The sequence below is a fragment of the Anser brachyrhynchus genome (assembly GCF_964034855.1).
Source record: "Anser brachyrhynchus genome assembly, chromosome: 3".
Lineage (NCBI taxonomy): Eukaryota > Metazoa > Chordata > Aves > Anseriformes > Anatidae > Anser > Anser brachyrhynchus.
In genome coordinates, this window is record NC_137696.1 from 33,018,395 (window position 1) to 33,039,777 (window position 21,383).

Below are 21,383 nucleotides of genomic sequence, written 5' to 3' on the forward strand. Positions count from 1 at the left end.
TGACTCCAACAACTGTCTTTTAGTTGATTTGTAAAACTTGTGCACATTAAAGTTTTTGTTTTGCTTTAAAAAAATAAATGGTGCTAATTCTGGGTTCCCAGCAAAATTCAAAGTCATACAATTATATTCTACCTGTTAAAATTGTCTTCAGATTTTCAGTTGTATGTGAACACCTAACTACCCTGCGCAGCAATACTACTACTCACTACTTCACATATAAAGTAACCTGTGCTCACAATTCTTTATTTTCTGATCAACCTTTGTGATGACATTATATGCAGATAAAATGCTACAGTATTCTACCACTGACTGGCTAAACTACTCTGCTCCCTGAACCAGTCTTTCCACGTCAATCAACCTTTAAGTGAAGCTGGTAACACTATGAACACTTGTACTGATTATATTATTGTACTAGAGCTGGAAAGCCAAATGGGATACAAACCAAATCCTGATTACTTGATATTTAAATTGAATGAAATTCAATATGGAAAATCAACGTTAATGCTTCATTTATTTACAGTAACTCTGAACGATCTACAGTAGGGCTGACCAAGCTTTCTGATCCTTTGTGTCACTTAACAAATGTAGAATCACTGATATCAGGATCTTGGTTGATTTTTTTAAATTATTTTTCTTTTTTTTTTTTCAGCTATGCATGAGGCAAAGAACTAGTATGAAATAGTGATGCCTAAGAAAAAAAAGTGGAAAGGCTGAAGAAAAGGAGAAACCAAAGTGCCTCCTTTATACACTGCACAAAGAGTAGGGACACTAGTGGGCAATTTCATACTGGCCTTAGAATGTGGCCCAAGGAAGGAGGAAATGTGGCATAGAGAAGATGGAAACAAAAGTATAGTCTGTGCCCAACAGAAGGAAACAATGTGCACCTATACACTGCAAGTTCTATATGCAATTATCTCCACTGGAGAGCTAACAGTGCAAGGAAGATGTCCTAAAAATGCAAGCTCTATAAATTTTAGATAAGAAACACAAGCTTCATGAATTCAGAAACTCAGCATCTTTCTTTGAGGCTTAAGGATTGTTTTGTTATAGACAGGAAGCACAACTATGTTTCTCCAGGAATAATATTCTGAGATGATAAGAACCCTAAAGCATCTAACTCCTGACAAAATTATCTCCAGCATGCCGTAAAAAAAGGAACCTGTTCACTGCAAAGCACTTACAAAAACAAATATGTCCTGGTTTATGGTAGGAAATAATGTTTTCTCAAGAGGACAGGCCGAGCCTAATTTCAACCAGGGCTGATGATAGAAAAGATCACATCTTCCACTAGCATTCACCAGCTGCAGAACCCCTCTAAAGAGAGGCAAACATGGGTTCCTAATTACTTTTTTTGTGACTTACACACAAAGAATTCTCTTCTTTTAGCCAAAGGTCATATACTAAAACTACCATAGCATTCATATAATTGGGAACTTAACATAGACATCTTAATTAGATCTTGCAACATCAGAATTTAATTTTAAAGCCTCATAATAATGAGATATGCACAAATATGTCCATGCACTTGTGTGCACAAACACACATGCATAACAAATCTTGGTGGTCAAAATTCACTGAGCAGGAAGTTTGTTTGGCACATGCCATATACAAGCAACAAAATAAAAGCAGTTTTAAATGATGCAGAGATATTAAACTACCACTAACTGAAAAGTTGTACAGTACTTCAATTACATTATTTGTAAGAACAAATTAAATTATTTTTTAATTAAAGTATTGGGCAAAATAGCATATAAAGCACAATCAATAATTACAAGGTGAATTAGACATTTTCTGTTAATTTGCACAGAAATTACCATGAGCTAATACACTCTATTACAGTGTTTTAAATCAATCTACATAGTTTCTCTGAAATTATACTTCTTACTAACAAACTTGATGCATGTACTGCTTTGCTGTTGGCCAGCTGTTGGCCTCAAAAACTTAAGTGCTTTCAGTTTCACCAGATTCAACAGAGTATCTCACTACCTGGGTATTCAAAGACACCAGACAGCATTTTCCAGTATCCATGTAAAATTTAACAATGAAATGCTCACACCCAGTTGTAGAAGCATTTGCCGAAGGGAAATGTATAAAGTCAATAGTTTTGCTGGGGAAATATAAATGCATGCCCAAAAAGGGGAAGTATTCCTACCTGAAAAAAAGTTACATTGCAGAAGAATGCCTCAGAAATCCTTTACTTAACATATGGGGGCAAGGCTGAAGACAAAAATCAAGTTTTCAGTCACTGCTGGAATAGATGATTTGTCTCCACACTTTGTGAACCAAAAGTCCAAACAGTGTAATGTGTGGCACAAAAAGTGTTGCCAAACAGAAGCAAATTGAGAAAAGTGTCCTCAAATAGGGGGCAAACAGTGATACAAAGTCAGAATCGGGGGACAAAAGTTTGGCAAAGTTTAGAAAAATACCAACTCTCATACTGAAAAACGTGAAAACTAAAAAGCAAAGAAAAACGCTAAACTCTAAAAACCTGCATGCACATAAGAGGCAAAATTCATCAATCTGAAATCCTTCACCAGTGAAGCATGCCACTTTCTTGAGAAAGAGGAGAAAGCATCAGTTTAATATATATGTTCCTGCCTCAAAAGGCTGAGGAGGCTGTTATCAGAAAAATCAGCACCTTCATTTTTTAAATTGACAATTCAAAAACTTTCCCACTGCTTACCTCATTGCAATGTTGTAAGACTCTGGATGGATACAAGTTTGGTCCAAAGGATTGGGCTGCTGTGAGGAACTTGGTGTTGGTTTGCTCGTCTTTTTAGCTTGTTTTTCACTGGTGGCTTGTGCACCTGCTTTAGTCAAAAGTGCATGACTTCCAAGTTGAGTTTTCTTACTACTGTCAGAAATCAAAAGATGGACGTGTCATTCTAACTGAACAAGATCCCAGCACAGTGCCCACACATGAAAAACGCAATCAAACTTTTATACGATGCTCAATCTCAATGAAAAGTAAAAAAAAAAAAACTTAAATGGTAACTGTGGGTGAATCTTATCTTAATCTTAACTATAGCATGAAAATCTATCATATTGATGTATGCATAAATTCATTTAAAAATAGAAGTAAATATTAGATTCTGTGCTTCATCAAAATTTCTTTGGGATGCCAAGATTACAAAGGAAGTAACAAATGAAGCAAACTACATGATTTGTAGTGTTAAAGCAAAGCACTTCCTGAAAATGAAAGTGCTGACAGTGTAAAATGCCTCGCTACACAATCTACTGTTTCGTTTGCAATCTGGATGGTATCTTCTGCCTGTCAAATAGGGACAATTCTGTTTACCTACTTGATGCGAGGATACTTTCATAATTAACTTTCAGCACTTAGGCTTCGTCATTTAAAAGAGACAAATACAATTTGAAAAAAATATAACGAAATTTCCTATTCATATTGTCTTTAGGTAAGCAAATTGCAGAACAAAGTAAGTTTCAATGTTTAAGCAGCACAAGTCCTTAGACCATATTACTTCACTTTCTAAACTTACATTTCTGAGAAAGTCTGCTCAAACATGGGCCAGGTCTAAATATGAAAAATTTCAAATCAAAAGAATTCAAACTGAGATTTGCTTGGAACAGTAAGAATCTAAAAGGTCAAACCTAGCAGTATTTCAGTATTTAAAAAATATTACCAGAAAGGTATATACTATGTTCTGCACCTGGGTTGGAGGAATGCCTGTCACAAGTACAGACGAGGAGACAAGTGGCTGGAGAGCAGATCTGCAGAAGGGGACCTGAGGGTGCTGGTCAACAGGAGGCTCAACAGGAGCCAGCAGTGTGCCCTGGCAGCCAAGAGGGCAAATTTTGGTATTTTGGGGTACATTAACCACAGTATAGCCAGCTGGTCAAAAGAGGTGATTCTCCTGCTGTATTTAGTATTGGTGTGGCCTCACTCTGAATACTGTGCGCAGTTCTGGACACCAAAATGTAGGAAGGATGTTAAGATACTGGAAAGCGTCAACAAAGCTGGTAAAAGGGCTGGAAGGCATGTCCTATGAGGAGAGGCAGAGGACACTCGGGCTGTCCAGTCTGGTGAAAAGATTATCGAAAGACCTCATTGCTCTCTAAAACTTCCTGAGCCAGGGAAGCAGAGATGGTGGTGCCGGTTGCTCCAATGACAGGATGTGTGGGACCGGCACAAAGCTGGGCCAGGGCAGGTTCAGACTGGACATGAGGAGCAATTTCTTAACCATGAAGCGGGTCAAAAACTAGAACAGACTTCCTAGTGAGGTGGTTGAGGCCCCACACCTGTCAGTGTTCAAGAGGCATTTGGTTAATGCCATGCTTAATAACATGCTTTAACTTTTGGTCAGCTCTGGAGTGCTCAGGCAGTTGGACCTGATGATCTCTGAAGGTCCCTCCCAGCTGAACTATTCTATTCTGGTTTTGTGAAAGTATCTTAATACAGCCTTCCTTAAAATAGAATACAATATTGACTTCTAGTCTGTTAGGTACAATTAGCATTTGGGTTGGGCTTTTCTTCTTTAACTGTCTGGATAACAAAGGTTCCAAAATCCATGGACAGATTGCCTGCAATGGCAGAAGGACTGTACATGAACAACGACACAACAAAAGACAGGAAAGAAGACCAGCTTGTGGGTGTAACATATGCACAACTGTTACGCTTCTAAAATTTCCCTCAAGTTAAAAAAATAAATAAAAATGCTCACGATACTAAAGGCATCAAATGACTCCTCTTCAAAAAGGTTCCGTTCACTCATCTGTTTTTGTTTGGTTTGTTTCTTAAATCACAAATGCTTTCTGCTTTCGCAGAACAAAGCAGAACGCACTGGAGGACTCCAAACTAGCACTCACATTTCAGGCTCTACCTCTACATGGAATGTAGGCAGAATTGCAGCATAACTTTCTCTAGCAACATCAATATTTTAAATAACCATTGATTATTCATTAACTTGTAAGTACAAAGAACAAAAACTAATTCACACAACACTCCATCAACATGATTAGAGAGGACAAAAATAAAACCTTCCCAAAGTCCATTTCACAAAGTTTTAGTCTTGCCTCCCAGGCCCACAAGAACTGTTGTGGAGGCAATGCTTTTAGAGCTTTATTTTGGCATCAAACTCAAAATTATAGCAGATTTTTCAGGTTATACAGTGTTCTCAAGTTTTATGGAATCTGACTAACATCAGAAGTGTGCTCCAGAAAGGGGAAAAAAATGTGTTGCTAAACATTTCACCGCTGAATTTCTGGAAAAAAAAAAAAAAGGTATGAAGTTCTTAAACACTTCACCAGTGAACTTCTGGAAAAAAAACATGGCACCAGCCTTCCCCTCCCCTGTTTGTACTGCAGCATTCACTAGAACAGATCTGTACAATGTAAGACCTATCAATCATCTACAGCCTTGAAAGCTATTTCTTTGGCCTTCTGGTGATTGCAGCGTGCACTGTTTGGCCTGCAGCACATGCCTCCCTGCCAGATGGGCAACCGATCTGTATCCCTTCCACCCAGGCAGTATGCCAGTCCTAATGTGCCTACCTCCTGCCTGGAAGTTACGCATGTGCTGTTTGGCCAGCAGCAACTGGGAATACAGTATTGCTTCTGAGCATTGCGTTGGCTAAAAAATAGCATGTGCTTCCCAGGAATTTTTTTTTTTTTTTTTTTAAGAGGAGTCAGCAGCAAAAGGGTGGGGATGGCGCTACCACTGTGCCTTTTCCTAGTTTTTTATACTGGAAAGACAAATGGGAATGATAGAAGAGACATTGCCCTACAAAGGGCACTTTCAGTTATGGAGAGGAAGTATTTCAGGTGCAGAGAAGAAGCAGAATGAATGGTTGCAAGAGGAAAAGACTTGGTAGAGAAACAGGAAATGAAATGGCAGGGAAAAGGATGACCGAGTGTTGACAACTGGAGGTGAGAAGAGGCTTCTTACATATTTGAGAAGGCAGGAAGTCACATTATGCTTGCTAGGTACAAAAGTATAACACAGACAGAGCTTACACCAGACAGCCTATTTAACTCTCTCTCTCCAGGTAACGGAACTGAAACTCTCAGAAAATCTTTTCTAGTTTACTACCAATGCCTTCTGCAGAGTATCAATCTTCACCACACTAAAACAGATTTAACAATCTCTAAATTACACGAAGCACAAGTCTGTCATGTTTTAATATCTCATGGATAATGACACTGCCACATGTCAAATTGCTTCTATTGATTCAATTGCAGAATTTGTGACTAAACTTGCATACCTATAGAAACCATTACTTAGGCTAATAAACCATGATGATGCAGTGGAAGAGCTGTGTTCAACCACTGACTTAAAATACTTCATTTGTTAAGATATTTTCTTTCAGAGGGCAAAGGCTTAGGATTCCTCTCAAACCTGAATACAAAAGAGAAAGCAAAGACTTCTCGTACTGTTTTAGGTAACTTTGTCAAGACATCTAACATCATTATTACCTGCAGAAAGTCTTTATATATTCTTGATTGAATCTGATGAAGCCAGCACACTGTTGGAAAGTTTTAGGGCCCAGACCCTTAACTTCCTTGAGCTGTTCTCGATTTATAAATGGTCCATTCTTCTCTCGCCATTCAATTATATTTCTAGCTCTGTTAGCATTCAGTCCTGCAATGTGTCTGACAGCAAAGTTTACAAAATACATTTATTACCATTGAACAGTCATTAATACAAGTCCTATCCATTACAAGTACATGCATTACTGTAGACAAGCTGGTTTACAAAACCTACAAAAATTAAACACAGCTAGGAATTTTGCAAATAAACTCCCAGAGCAAAGCCATAGTCTGAAAAAGATCCTTTCTGTGAATTCTGCGGAAGGAATCCTCTCAAGTCAACAAAACTTGGTACAGCAATACACTTCTGCACATACCTAACTAGTAAGCCAAGGACATGTAATTTATGATCTGTGGGCTATTTCTGTAATACCAATTCAATTTGTCATGTCTTATGGCCTGCCCCCAGCTGCCCTCTTCAGGAAACGACGTGGGAGGAGGGTTCAGGACAGATAAATTGTTCCTGTGTGAACAGCCCCCTCTCAGCTATTGTCTTCCAGTGATACTGCAACACCTTGCCCCAACATGAAGGGCTGATGTCTGCTATCCAGAAGGAGGGTGACTGGGAGCAGCTTGCCTTCCTCACATGATTTAACAGATTCACACAGCTTGTTCCTTTTCTCTCAGCTGCTCTTGAGATAAAAGAGCAGCTGGGAACAGGCTGCATGAGTTGTTCCGAGGGCAACTTAAATCTGGCAAAGAACTTACCTGTGGAGTGCAATTGCAGTAAGCCAAGCTCCTTCAGGAAGCAGTGGGTTTGCTGCATGTTTTCTGTACGTACATATACCCAAAGTTGTACTCACATGGAGTACGATAATCACAGAAAGAGGGAAAAGTGCTGTGGCGGACAGTTACTCCTGGCACTAGAGAAGGAAATGTTGCCCATATGGCTCTAAATATCAGGTGCTTTTGCTTTAAGTCCATGGCAGCAAAGACCTGCTTGTGGAATGGCACTGATTCTAGAAAAAACAAACCTGGCAGGAATAGCTGAAATCAGGAATGAGAATAAAAAAAATCTTTCCATTATTCTCATCCTCAAGCAGAAGTTTAAAAATAACCCAAAGTTGGTGAAATCTCAGAATTAAAATGGAGACACATCTTAAACCATATAGAAAAATATTAATCATTAAGTGTGGAATTTTCTCCAAAATTTTCTTAAAAACATTAAAAATATCTGGTTTATTTACACTGACAAAGGAGTGTGACAGTTCACTGAATTTTCCACTGATGATGTTAAGTCTTTGAAGATACTCAGCAATATTGCAGGTGCTGTAATGTTGTCATCCTTTTCAAGTGTCATATATTGCAACAAGTGTATTTAATGCATCAGAAAGTATGACCAGAAAGGCCTGCACCTTGCACTTCTAGCAAGAGTGACAATTTCATTAACTGTACATCCAAGGGAAATTTAGAGCACATCTACACAGAACAGCAGAGTTGAACTATTAAGAATCAGGTTAGATCCAGAACTTAAAGTAGCACATGCACATGACCGTCAGAAGCAAGGCTAATTAGTCCAAAGTAGTTAGCCAACATGGTTACCGCCTACTGCCATGACTGGACAGTGTCACTCCACACGCTCAGGCAGTCCTGTAGAGACAACACAGCACCCGAGCACAATGCCCTCGGCTGAACTGCACAACATGGACGTACTCTTCTGACAGTGCTTATACGTTACACTTGTTAAAGCAGGTTTTTAGTTATGGAATGAAAGCTTCTCAGCCTCATTCACCAATAGGCATTGCTTTCTTTCTTACTAATAACTTATCTAAATCTGAAAGGGAAGACAGAAGGCAAGACCCAGACTAAGACTTAGACACACACACAACACAAATATGGAAGAGAAAGTGGAAAAGCAACAAAAAAAATAACAGAAATGGGAAAGCCCCTTAAAAATACGGGAAGACAACATTTTCAGGAAAGAAAATAAGGGCTTAGAAAAATAAAAAAATTAAAAATAGAGCTAGCAAGAATATATTTTTCTCAACTTTTATACCTAACACAATTGTCACTGCCAATATTATGGACGCGCTTTTTCTTCCCCTCCTACTAGAGAGGATGACAGCAAGACTTTGCTCTTCCGAGAGGCTGTTCAGCTAAACGATTCTGAATGGTACACATCTGAGACTGAGATTGATTTCTAACTAAGAGAAATAAAAACCAGAACATTTTTCCAAGTAAATATGGAACAATTACTTTTAAAATGTTCAGATATAACAAAAAGGATGTACTTTTCAAAAACTTTCCCTTAACTCCTTCCTTTCTCCTTTCCTCAACAGACTTCTACAGCCTGCTCCACTTAGTAGTACCTATATAAACAGCTTCTAAGAGACAGAAAATACATTTGAAAATCACTTTCTTAGTGCAAAAATACAAATTGATTATATCAAAGTTTTTCTAAATTGCATTATTGGTTCAACATTTTTAAATCTGTTTTCCTCTAAAGAATAATTATATGTGGGAGAATCACACGCTAATCACACCTTAAAAACTGACTCCTAAAGATCCAATGAAATACTGTTTTAATGTGCCATTTTCATGTAATTGGGAGTTTAACACAAGAGCCATTTGCTCCAGCTGAGTTTGAGTCAGATGGCAGACTAAACAGAGACTCTGTGATCCAGAGCCATGTAATTACTGGAATAGGAAAATGTTTGACTCACCTTAATAGTATTTCTGAGCAGATGTTAATATCAACTCCTACAAAGCTGACACACTCTTCAACCACACTGTCCAGAGTTGCTTTGAGCAAAGTCTGCGATACATCATGCTGAACAACAAAAATGGAGATATCGGGTTACTGAAATATTGAAGAATACGTAAGTAAAAACTTTAAACAATAGTAACATTAATAAAATACTTGCTGGAACTTATCAATATTTTATGTGAGGGTACTTGTTAAAACCAAGTTGTAGAATGTATTTTTAAAAGGTCTTCGATATCTTTTTGCCACACCTTTGTCAGACTACAAATCCCTAGAATTAAGTCACTCTTCACATCAGATTGTTTTCTTTCTCGTTTAATAGCTATTTCCCTGAATCATGTAAAAACCAAAACTACACTAAATGCATAATGCTTGTTTAAAAGGAGTAATGCTTCTGTTCATCCACTCTCTTTACTTTAATCTGATAGTTATTTAAGTATAAACTCAGTCTGAGTTATTAAAAATAAGATCATATTTTCAAAATAAGGTATTTAAAGATCACAAATGCTGTACTTTTGCACCTGCACAGTTTGCAGATTGTCCTGTTTCTAAGTATCATTCTACAGTACAGTTATTATTTACTAAAAGAACAAACCAGATATTGTATGAGGGTGGACAATACATAAGGTATATATCAACCCTGCAGCAATGAAATGTTTCAGATTTTGAACAGATTTCTAGGAAGATTGGCAGGTCCTTGACCGAAGCACCACTAATGGAAAATCTTCCATTTTTTCCATTATTGTTCATAGCATTTCCACTTTTTTCCCCTAAAAGAAAATCAGTCACACTTGTCAAAGATGAAAGTTCTGAAGCTCTAAGATTTCTTTCCCTTCACAGCACAGGCATACTTCAATCTATAACTTTTAGTTCCCCACACAAGCCCATCAGTGCTCAGAAGTCTGACCTGGAGGGAGAAGCCTCTCTAAATGCAGGAGCTAATTCAATCACTATGTTGGCTTAGCTTCAGGGCTCTTATATGTCACTCATGTAAATCTGGGTTGATCTGTTGTGGTTTTGTGATGCACTCATTTAGGACACCAAGTTGGATTTGAGCCAAGGCACCAAACACTTCATCCACTACTTTGTTTAATCTTCTAAAGACATTTAGATCTTTTCAAGTTTTCACAATGAAATGTAACATGTCAACCTCCATCTACTAATATTGGTAGCTAATTAAAGAGTGAGTGATTAATACTCAAAACAATCCTAAAACTCAGGCCAATGTATTTTTTTTAGCCCCTTCATTTCAGTTAATGCTGATTGTGATAAATTTTCATCATGACATATATAAAAAAGTTACATAAATAAACAGCAAGCGAAAATTTCACCAGTATTACTCTTCCCTATATAAAGTTCCATGCAAAAAGCCCTGTATATGCATAAGTACTTCCATTTACACTCTCTCAGATGCACAAACGCAAAGCTTAACAGTATGCTTTGCAGACCAAACACCAGTTTGTACTTAGTAAGGTATTACTAGTACACCACAGCTTCTTTTCTGAATAGAGATAAACAAGAAAACATCCTAAAAAGAAAACAAACAAACAGAAATACCTCTTGTTTATGTCTCTATATTTCTGTTTTACTGAAGATACAGCTACTCTCAGTAAGCATGTTCTATATATACCCTCCTTCTGTCATCAGCTGGGTACGTACTAGAACTAGAGGATTCCAGGTCACACAAACACAGAGATGTATTTATATAACACAGAGTAATACATGAGTACCAGAATAAAATTCTAAAATAGTTCAAAAGCACCCAAATTTTCTTTTTTTTTTTTGGAAAGTATAGCTACCAAATACTGGCTTGGATTTTCCATAAAGAACTGCAAAGTAAAAAATTTTATAAGATAAATATAATAACTTTTTTTTTTCCTCCTTTCTCTTTATGATGGAGGAAGGCAAAAGGTGCTAAAAAATCCAGAGTACTAAAAACTCCTTCTGCTTCTGGGAAATCCCACTGACTCGAAGGCACTTTGGAATCAGATTCACAAATTCACAGTTCCTGGACACCTCTAAAAACATCTTGCACTAAAATCACAGAATCACAGAATGGTTTGGGCTGGAAAGGACCTTAAAGATCACCTGGTTCCAACCCCCTGCCATGGGCAGGGACACCTCCCACCAGACCAGGCTGCCCAAGGCCCCATCCAGCCTGGCCTTGAGCACCTCCAGGGATGGGGCACCCACAGCTTCTCTGGGCAGCCTGTGCCAGTGCCTCACCACCCTCTGAGTGAAGAACTTCCTCCTAACATCTAATCTCAATCTCTGCTCTTTTAGTTTAAAACCATTCCCCCCGTCCTATCATTATGTGCCTGAAGAAAAAGTTGCTCTCCATCTTTTCATAAGCCCCTTTACATATTGAAAAGACGCAATGAGATCACCCCAGAGCCTTCCCTTCTTCAGACTGAATATCCCCAGCTCTCAGTATTTCTTCATAGGAGAGGTGCTGCAACCCTCTGATCATCTTCATGGCCTCCTCTGGAGCTGCTCTAAGAGGTCCACACCCTTCTTGTGCTGGGAGCCCCAGACCTCGATGCAGTGCTCCAGAATGGTGTCTCATGAGGGCAGAGCAGAGGGCAGATTAGTGTATCTAATCTAAACCTACCCTCTTTTGGTTTAAAGCCATTACCCCTTGTCCCATCACAACACTCTCTGATAGAGTCCCAGCTTTCTTGCAAGCACTTCTGTGACAGAGATTAGGGTGGACTGCTGGTTCCCTAGCTTTCAGTCTCACTCTTAAGAAGATGATCATCCATCAGAAGGAAAAACAGAGTCACATGATTCATATCTGAGACATCCACCATCATCTCTACAAAGATTTACAGATTAAGATATAGCAAAGAAGGAAAGCAAATACACAGGTCTAGTAGTTCTTTGTATGAGACTCGATTCATCAAAGAGCTTCATTTCCAGTTCTGGTAAGAGCAAACTCAAAGCAATTCAGCCAGTTATACCCCAAATAAAACTGGGAAAGGATATTACAACCAAAAGCAAAGTATCCTGAAATAGCACTGCTAACGGAAAGAAGATCAGTGCTTACAGCTCAGCTTCAGAAGTGAAAGTGATGTTTATCTGGAGATTTAAGTTTATGGATGCAACAGTTCGTGAAAAATTCAAATGACAGAATATACACAATTTGGAAAAAAGATATATTCAACTGTTACTTCTTTTACCAAGAACATCTGTTTCTAATGAGGAGTACTCAAGTTTCTCAGAGATGATTTGCATCTTTTAACTTTATTGGTGCTCGACAGTCACCATTAAAAATAAAAAAAATAAAACCCAACCAATGAAAAACAAAGAACAACAAAAATAAAGGAAGACATGCCCAAGTTCTTTATTACTTCAATACATAACAGACGTACCACTTGGAATGGACATCTCAGCACCTATGTGAAGGTATGAATAAAGAAAAAGCTAATGGGTAAATGTGACAGATCAAGATAAACATAAGACACCACGGCTGTCTTATTAAACAATCCCCAAGCTACCAATACCTCATAGAGGTAAAATATATTCAAGCTAGAGAACGATGCCAAGTTGCAAATGCTAGAGAACCTTCCAGACAACAAATCTGCCTCCTGAGACAGCTTCCATCCAGCACAGATTTCTTCTGCTAAGAAGGAGAAATTTGCAAAACCCTCTTTGCATTGATACAAAGCACAGCAAAGTGTTACAAATTTTTCTAAAAGTAGTTAAAAACAATACTATCTCAATATCACGGTCAAGATTTTCTACTGCTAACAGGCTACTCTTAAGAAAGCTTCAAGGTGCAGTGCATTATCCGGTCTTCCAAAAATTTTACTTACTTTCTCAAGTATCACAGGTTTGATATTATATACCTCTATGTACTATTTATATACACTGGGGTGATATCAGATTATTAAAACGCTACTAGAAGCACACACTCCATGCTACTCAATCGCTTCAAATAAAGGCAGCAACCCCTCTCAATTGCTGCATTAAGTTCATCAGAATTAATTCTGCACAAAATAAAGACCAAGCCAAATATGCAACTCTATGTCCAAAGTGCATTTATGCAGGATTTTTTTTATGCTGCACAGCCTCCAACAACCCCTCCACATACCAATGTGGCAGATCACTGCACCAGCTGACCCCCAACATTGTCTTTTCTTTTAGATAGAAAACCTTTTATTTATTAACTGTGAACACTTGCATAAATCAGTAAGGTTTATTAAAAAGATTCTCAAAAATCACTACCATTAAACTATTGAGTACTAGAATAGTAGATCTGCAGCAGAAAGTACCACTATAATTGTTCAAGGAGTTCAATTTGGATGATGGTCTCCAAGAAATAAGAAGCATTATTACCTCTAATTTACGGAAAACTAAGGAATAAACTGCAGAATACCAGGTGCAAAACTGGGACCTTTCTTTTACTGTTACTCTCTCAGACTTGTTTGCTTTTTTTGTTTATTTGTTTTGGAGGAGGACTACAGAAAGTAACCCTTCCTTCAAAGTATCAGCCACTAAGACCATATTTTAGTATTTGTATTTTCAGGAAATACCAAGTGAAGATTTGCCCAATTATTATACCTCCTAATATTTTAGCTGTCTATGTCTGTTTATATGGTATGAACAGGCAGCAAGGATCATTGTCTTGCTTGTTTCAAGAACTACGAGCACTTGCTGGAAATAATTAACACTGCTAAAGACCCGTTCCTTGAGATGGTGCTATAACTGTAATTGAAAGCCTGTGATTTTTCAAAAACCTGTTGTACTCAAAAGGAAGACAGTAATTCAAACAGCCTCTCAGCTGAGAGACCTCTAGCAGTATAGTCACTGTAAAAATACGTGTCATTAGCACCACACATCTATGAAGTCAAAGAACCACTGTTTGCATGTGGCCTGGAGGCTGTACTTAGACTGCACGAGTGTAGATGGTGGACCAGTACCCTGACCAAACTCTCAAAATGCCAGACTACTAGAGCTAGACTCGAACAACCTGAACCTGCAGCTTTTACAAGGAAGTTATAGCTCTATGCTCTTTATCTTTGGAAACCTAAAAGCAAGCAAGCAAACGAAAAACAAACCAACAACAAACAGACAAACACTAAAACAATGCACATAACTAAATCACTTGGTAGTCTTCTCCTAGACCACTATAAAACTGTAATTTCAGAAAATATGTCTCTCTAAAAGAAACCTGTGCACACATCATTATTACTTTACACTGCCCAGGAGTCAAAGCAGCCACCTTGCACTTCCAGCACAGCTGAAGAGGAACGAGCAGCTCCCCGCAGAGGCTACAGACTCAGCACAGCCACGACCTAAAGCCACTGCCCAGGAAGCAGCGGGGAGGGGAAGAGCTCTCAAGACTGTGCAGCAAGCTTCAGCTTCTGGACTCAGGCCGGGTGTAACAGCAGTGTAACACGATCGACATTTTGATCAAATTATACCTCACTTGTCCTTGGAATCCAAAAGTCAGCCTTCAGTGAAGTAAAGGAGTAAATGCAATTTATTTTTCTCTAAGTTCTGAAACACGTCTAACACCTCATAAAACATTATTTTGTTGGTACCTACCATTAACTTCCATATCCATGAATTTTAATATTGGCATGTGAGACTAGCCAACGCTGCCCTTGAAAAAGTTCTTTCTTTCTTTAAAATGAGGTATAACCTTGCAGCCTGAATGACATTTACTGAATGAGAAATTAGGTGGGACAACACATCCTGAGCAAAGTTCAGAACTGTATCATCTTACGGAGAGCTAATCCATGGAAACTTGTTTTGTTTTAAATTTTTAAAATGTTCTCTGCTAGTGCTGTGGCCTGCATGCAATCAGTTGCATTTCAAATGCTTGTGAACCCACAAAAGAAAAATGCATCCTTGTCAAGCCCTTAAGTACAGCAGGACTAATGCAATAAAAATAGAGTAATGATGAGTACTTTTCATGGGCAGAATTGGAAAAAATTGAAAGTGCACCTTACATGTCAGGTGGAAATATTGGGAAGTTCAGGTTGGGGTTTTAATCTCTAGCATCCTCTGGAAAATCCCTTTCAGTTAGACTCTAAGAAAACAAGCTTATTCCTCTGATGTTTGATAAAAGAACCCAACTTCAAGAATTTCTTTTGAAGATTGTTTGTGGTTTCTCCAAATGTTACATTGTTATAGGATATATTGTTATCCTATGTACTTAACTCAGACTCATTTCTTGTTTTCAAAAATCTGAATTCTGTTTATTTTAACAGCATATTACTATTACTGAAATACCCCAAGAGAGGAATGGATTTATATTTTCAAAGAAAATGATAAAACAAAAACAAAGTCTGTGAAGAGCTGACACTGAAAAAGAAAACAAAAATGCACACTTGATCGCATCAACACTTCGAGTCACTTGCAAGTTGCTGGAATTCATCTTGTGTTCACTTGTGCTTGCATCTAACAGATGCAGCAAAGTTGATATCCCAGACTTCTAGACAGAAAACCTACGTTTCAATTTCAGTCCAAAGCTGTGATCTGGGGATGTTAAAGCTCTACAGATATAGGGAATTCCCTGCAATAATACAGAAAGGTAAAGCAAAGAACCTCACAAATGGAGTTTCATAGATCATATGCCTGAAAGGCAACAAGTTCAGTCAAGGATTTTTCCTGTAAAGTGCCAAAGGATAAGAGGGGAAAAAAAAAAATTACACATAGCTAGGGGGAGAAGGAATAGTACCTTTCTGGAGTGGCAAGACAGAAGTCATGAAGACCAGGTGGGTCTGGTCATGTGTGGGCATTCTGTTTAGTCTGAAGCCAGTGACCATCCCTTTGCAATACTGAGTGAGGAACAGCAACGACTGGATATAAAGTTCCAACTGGCCTCACTAAGAGCAGAGTGAACCCCTAGGAGATGTGAGGAGCTTGGTAAAGGTCTATATAAACAAACAGAAGCCTGCCAGTTCCACTGGAAACATACGGTAGCTCCTCATCTCTATTAAGGAATGTGATACACAACATTACAAACTACAGCAAAAATACAAATTCATTTAAGAGTATTTTCTTGAAAGGAAAGGTTTGTACAGTCGATGCACATCCTTACTGTATTGCAACCTTGATTTCTAATATAAGCAACTTCTCACACTCACTGGCTTTGTCAAAGTTAATGTACGTACACATACACTTAGCAACCGATATACCTGGTGATTAATATAGTATTTGAATCAGCATTGTCTTTAGAAAATAGTTTTAAAACTAATATATCCATTCCCTCTTTAGAAAAAAACCACAACACAACCATATATACCAAACAATGACATTCAACAGTTTTCTAGTCCCACACCAGCAGAATTAATCATGATAAAATTAAGTTAAGAGAAAAGAAATATTTTTATCTAGCATGAGAACACTCATGGAACCCTTAGTGGAAGAACTTTCTGGTAATCTGGCTTTCCTCGCTCCATCCGCCCCACTTTTTTTTTTTTTTTTTTAAGCAAATCAGTTAAAATTTAATATCCTTAAAGAACAGTTTCAAATCCTGCTGTGGAGTTTTCTCCCTCTGTTCTTTCTGGCTCCTCCTTTGCTTTCATCAGGTACTCCTTCCCTCTTCATTCCCAGCCTCTTCCACTGCATAGCTCAAGGCAAAACTAAGCTAGGAATGAAACAAATGCAAGGCACTGTTCGGCAGAGAACACAGCCAAACTCAAATAAAGCAAGCTTATTTTCTCTCCTTGCTAAAAAGCAGGCACTTCATTTTGATTGACATATGGCAGCACAAAAAAGTCAACCAGGGTAGTGTTTATTGAATGACCCATGGAAGACTGAAAGCTGACAGAAAACGTGAAAAAACAGAATTTTGTTCAGTACCAGTGTTTGTGGATTCAAGGCATAGTACATAAGCATCCATTGTGTCACTCACATCTTTGATAACTGAAACCAATTTCAGCACCACTTACTACATGTGACAGCAAAGTTATATTTAAAGCAAAAGCATAAATGATTGGTAAAAAAAAATCTGTGATGTAGTAGTAAACTTGTGCCTTTCAAACACTGCTCTGCACTGAGATTAACAAACATTGCATTAAAATGTGTGTTTAGTACTTTCCCTGTTATGCATATAACACAAGCAAAATGTTTGCATATTGAAAATTGAAAAGTTGACAGGACAGAATAATAAACTGCATTAACTTTTCGGCACTAAAAATTGTCCCAATGAAACTTTTTTTTTTTTTTTTTACAAGTGACAAGAACATCAATATTTCTCTTGTTCTCAAATAGAAGCAACATTTCAGAACCATTACCACTGTTGATAGCACAAGATCATTAATAATGAAGTAATTAGCATGATATAAAAAGTGATAGATCAAATTAAACTAGTAGAATGGCATAAATGAGAATAGTGCATGTCCTATATTGTATATTGAAATAACAATTGACTACTCTTGCAATGTAAGTTGTTTGTTTTTTTAACTGAAGTTCTCAGCAGGTAGGAGGGCAAAGCACAATCAAAGTGCACTTATTTTCCTAGTATCCCTGACAGATACACAATGATTTGTGGCTTCACAACATAACCCTTACTTTTATTCAAGTCTGGAAATACCCTCAGAAAGCTTATTGCGAACACTAGAAAAATACAGTATTTAAGTTAACTGTAAATGTATAAAATAAGATTTGGTACTGTAACAAATTAAACTTCCTTGCAACAAAATTTTCTTAGGTATTCTCTACTGGAGGATCTGGAGATACAAATCATCACTGCATTACTATTGTTGACTTAAATGCTTTAAATTTGAAAACTTTGTAACTACTGCATATATGAATATACTCATTGCAGATGCATGCAATTTGATGACAGAGATATATGTTGCACCATAAAATTGATCACTTTACTTTCCAAAATCTTTATAAATTTTTATTATGGTTCTAAAGCTTGGCCAAATAAGGTTTTACACAAGCTTAGAAAGTCATAAAGAAATAAAATAAAATAAAATAAGGTTTTAAAAATTGAAGCTTTATGGTTTAGAAACTATAGTTTAAAATAGTTTTAAAACTATTATTTGAAAAACATATTTATGCATTTTAATTTTAAAAGTCGTTAGTCCAAAAAGCAACTGTGCTGAATTTCAGGACTGCCTCAGGTTTGTTTTTCCTGAAGTGTAAATGGAAGGGAGAATAGAGTTCTTTATTTGTACAAACATTTACAACTGCAAGCTGAGAGACTAGTGTATCTTCAAGATAGAACAGAATTAAAAACACTTCTAATTTAGTAGTACTCAAGTGCGCCTCCCACCCAACCTTAACTCTGGCCCAAGTTAAGTTCTACCTTCAAGTGCAAAAGAAGGATACATGTACATTCTCAATAACTCAAGTCTTTTCATGAAACATTAAAAGTAATCTTAAATTCTCCAAAACTTTCAGTGACAGCAAATCGGTAGCTGGTACTATGGAGATATCAAGCAGTGGCTTTTGCTTTTGGTGTAATTATTCAGACTGCTTTGACCCACAGCTGACAGAATTTTGAGGGGTTATTTTTTTTTTTTTTTTACCATTCTGGTTTTGCTAGGATACTGTGGAAACGTAACAGCAATAACCTCCCCGCCAGACACATATACAAAAATATTGCAGAACCTTTCAACTCTACATTACTTAGATAAAAGTACCTGAGCACAGTCCCAGTTTTACAGATATCAAACCAAAATCACAAGAACTTAGTGATTGCTCTTAAACTATGTAAGAAGTCAATGAAGAAGGAAGGACTACAATTCCTCATTTCCTGTCTGTAACCTGAGCATCATTACCCAGTATCATACATCTTACACCTCCAATATTTTATTGTGTTCATGCATCGATTGTTATGTTCTGATTGCATGGTCCAGGGTCAGCTTACAAATCTTTCTGCATCTTTGTTTAGAGTCGTCGCATACATGAATAGGAAACAATTTAGAAAAAAAGCTTTAAATAGCCTCAATTTTAGAAACCAATAATAATTTCTTATTAAGCAATTGTCTAAGTTATCACAGTCGGAGAGAGAAAAGTGCTGTAACTGAATCCATTACATCCTGCTCCAGAGGAAGTGCTTATATGCCCAACCTAGCGATCAAAATTAAGCTGCTCCCTTTTATAAACTGTTTCCAGGTAGGTATCAAGATTTAAATGCAACTAGGCTGTATAATCACACTAAACGTTAAAAGTCTAAATGAGAAGTCGTCTGAATGAGAGAAGTCTGAAAGAAAACCATATAACAGAAGTGCAGTTAAATCCTAACTGTGAAAGTACATCTCTAAAAGCTGATCCCAAGGTCTTCGAGATGCCTCCTAACTGCTAGGATCGAGACCACCTTACACACATAATTAAATAGGATGAATAGCTCTAAAATTGTTTTAGTTAATTATATTCTTAAGATAATAACTTCATAAAATACATGTGGAAAAATTAAGAATGGCCTGTACCTGTTTTTATTTAAGAGGGGATTTATGAGGAACAGATTTTTATTATTGCATGAATGCTTCTATAAGAGAACTGTAAGCCAATATCCAAGTCTCAAGTTATATACAGACTGATTACTCTTTCATATGCTCAGCAGTTTATTTAAAATAAACTTTTTTTCATTAAGTGGAAAAAAAGTGAGAAGTTGGTGTGAAATTAAACAATGATAGCTGATGATACACAGGATATTTAGGTAGCTGGTGTTATTTATTTCAAAGTTCTAGGAACAGGCTTAAAAAGTCATTTGCAAAATTGTCTTGCACTTTCCATCTTTTCCAAGGCAGAAAGGTACTTAGTCATTACAGGATCACCATCCCTAAATTTTCAGCCCCAACTCTCAAGGATATTTTTTCACCTTTCTACAATATTTCACAAGAAAAATGTGGGATTACCAGAATTTCCATTTCTTCAGAGGCATATTTATTAGAAAATAGTACGATTGTGTGATAAGTTTACTGTGAAAAATGAAGTGATAAGTGACTTGTTAATAAACTAAATAATGAACTAAATAAATGATCTAATAAACCTTTAAAAAAAACCCTGTAATTACAGTATACCAACATCTAGTCTTAAGTAATCCTAAATTCATGTACCTATATATCTTCCATTCCTCCAGGAGAGACATGAAAAAGGCTAGCTTCCTTTAAACCCTGAGCTGAGAGTCATGCTTTATCGAAACACAAGGAAATAACTGTAGTTTGCTATCAAACCAGACAAGCCATGAATGGCCTGCACACTTTCTTCAAACACAAGCTAATGGAAACATATTTTATTTAGCTCTTTGCTAAATGATGCACTTTCAAGATAGCAAATGCACTTAGCATTCCACATGTGAAAAATTCAACTCCCATTTTGTGACTAGAGCAAAATGTGACTAGGCAAAACGCCCACCCACAACAAACAAACAAATAAAAGCATTCTGAACTGCATATGTAAAAGTCAGGATGCAGACATTCAAAGTAATAGAAGCCTTAGCCCTTTGCTGACTTCTTCCTAAAACTCTTAAAAATTAAACCCTCCAACACATTAAGATATGCCATTTTCTTTGGACACTGGCTTGTCAGAAAAGATTAGTATGCCACTATGCTTTTTTCATAAATTGAGCTGGGAAATTATATGGTACCTAGTAACAACAGCATAGGATCAGATATCAGGATGTGATAAAAAAGAAAGACAGTCTAATGATGAGTGCACAGAGGGAAGGAATGCTATGAAAATAAAGAGCACAGACATCCGATTTTGCACACACTTCAGACAAAGTTCTGTGGCCATTACCCATCTTACCCACACTTAAAAGTATTTTCAGTAGAACAGTTACGTTCCGTAACAGTGCTACTTCGAGTAAAGTGCTTCTGATAATCTAAGTTGCAGATGATGGCCCACAACTAAGTAATGAAAATCTATGGCTAAAACATATTTAACATAGATCCCCCTAACATTAATTCATCAGAGCACATAGATAGATAGATAGATGGATGCGATATAGCTTTACTACACCACTGAAGACAGAAGTAGTTGCAGAGACAAAAGACAACCCTGTCAGCTTACACTTTCTGAGAAAACAAGATCAATACATATCCTCTGAATAGCTAAGAGAACAGCTTTTCTTGGAAAAGTGAGTTTAGTGTTATCATACATAGTCTTTACAACACTATTGACTGCATTTATCTAAAGCACAACAGCCAGAAAAACATACCGC

General features: G+C 37.2%; 1 protein-coding gene across 5 annotated transcripts in view; it reads right to left on the reverse strand.

Moving 5' to 3' along the window:
• Positions 1–21,383, reverse strand: part of SRBD1 (S1 RNA binding domain 1) — a 127,469-nt gene that overhangs the window by 12,721 nt on the left and 93,365 nt on the right. For 2 of the 5 annotated variants that reach the window (XM_080588040.1, XM_080588041.1), the window contains exons 18-20: positions 9,210–9,316; positions 6,433–6,609; positions 2,684–2,854 (exon numbers count right to left, since the gene is read on the reverse strand). In XM_080588040.1, coding sequence (XP_080444166.1) covers positions 2,684–2,854; positions 6,433–6,609; positions 9,210–9,316 — 455 coding nt within the window. The remainder of the gene's footprint in view (positions 1–2,683; positions 2,855–6,432; positions 6,610–9,209; positions 9,317–21,383) is intronic. The other 3 variants (XM_080588042.1, XM_080588044.1, XM_080588043.1) reach the window with 3 other exon arrangements.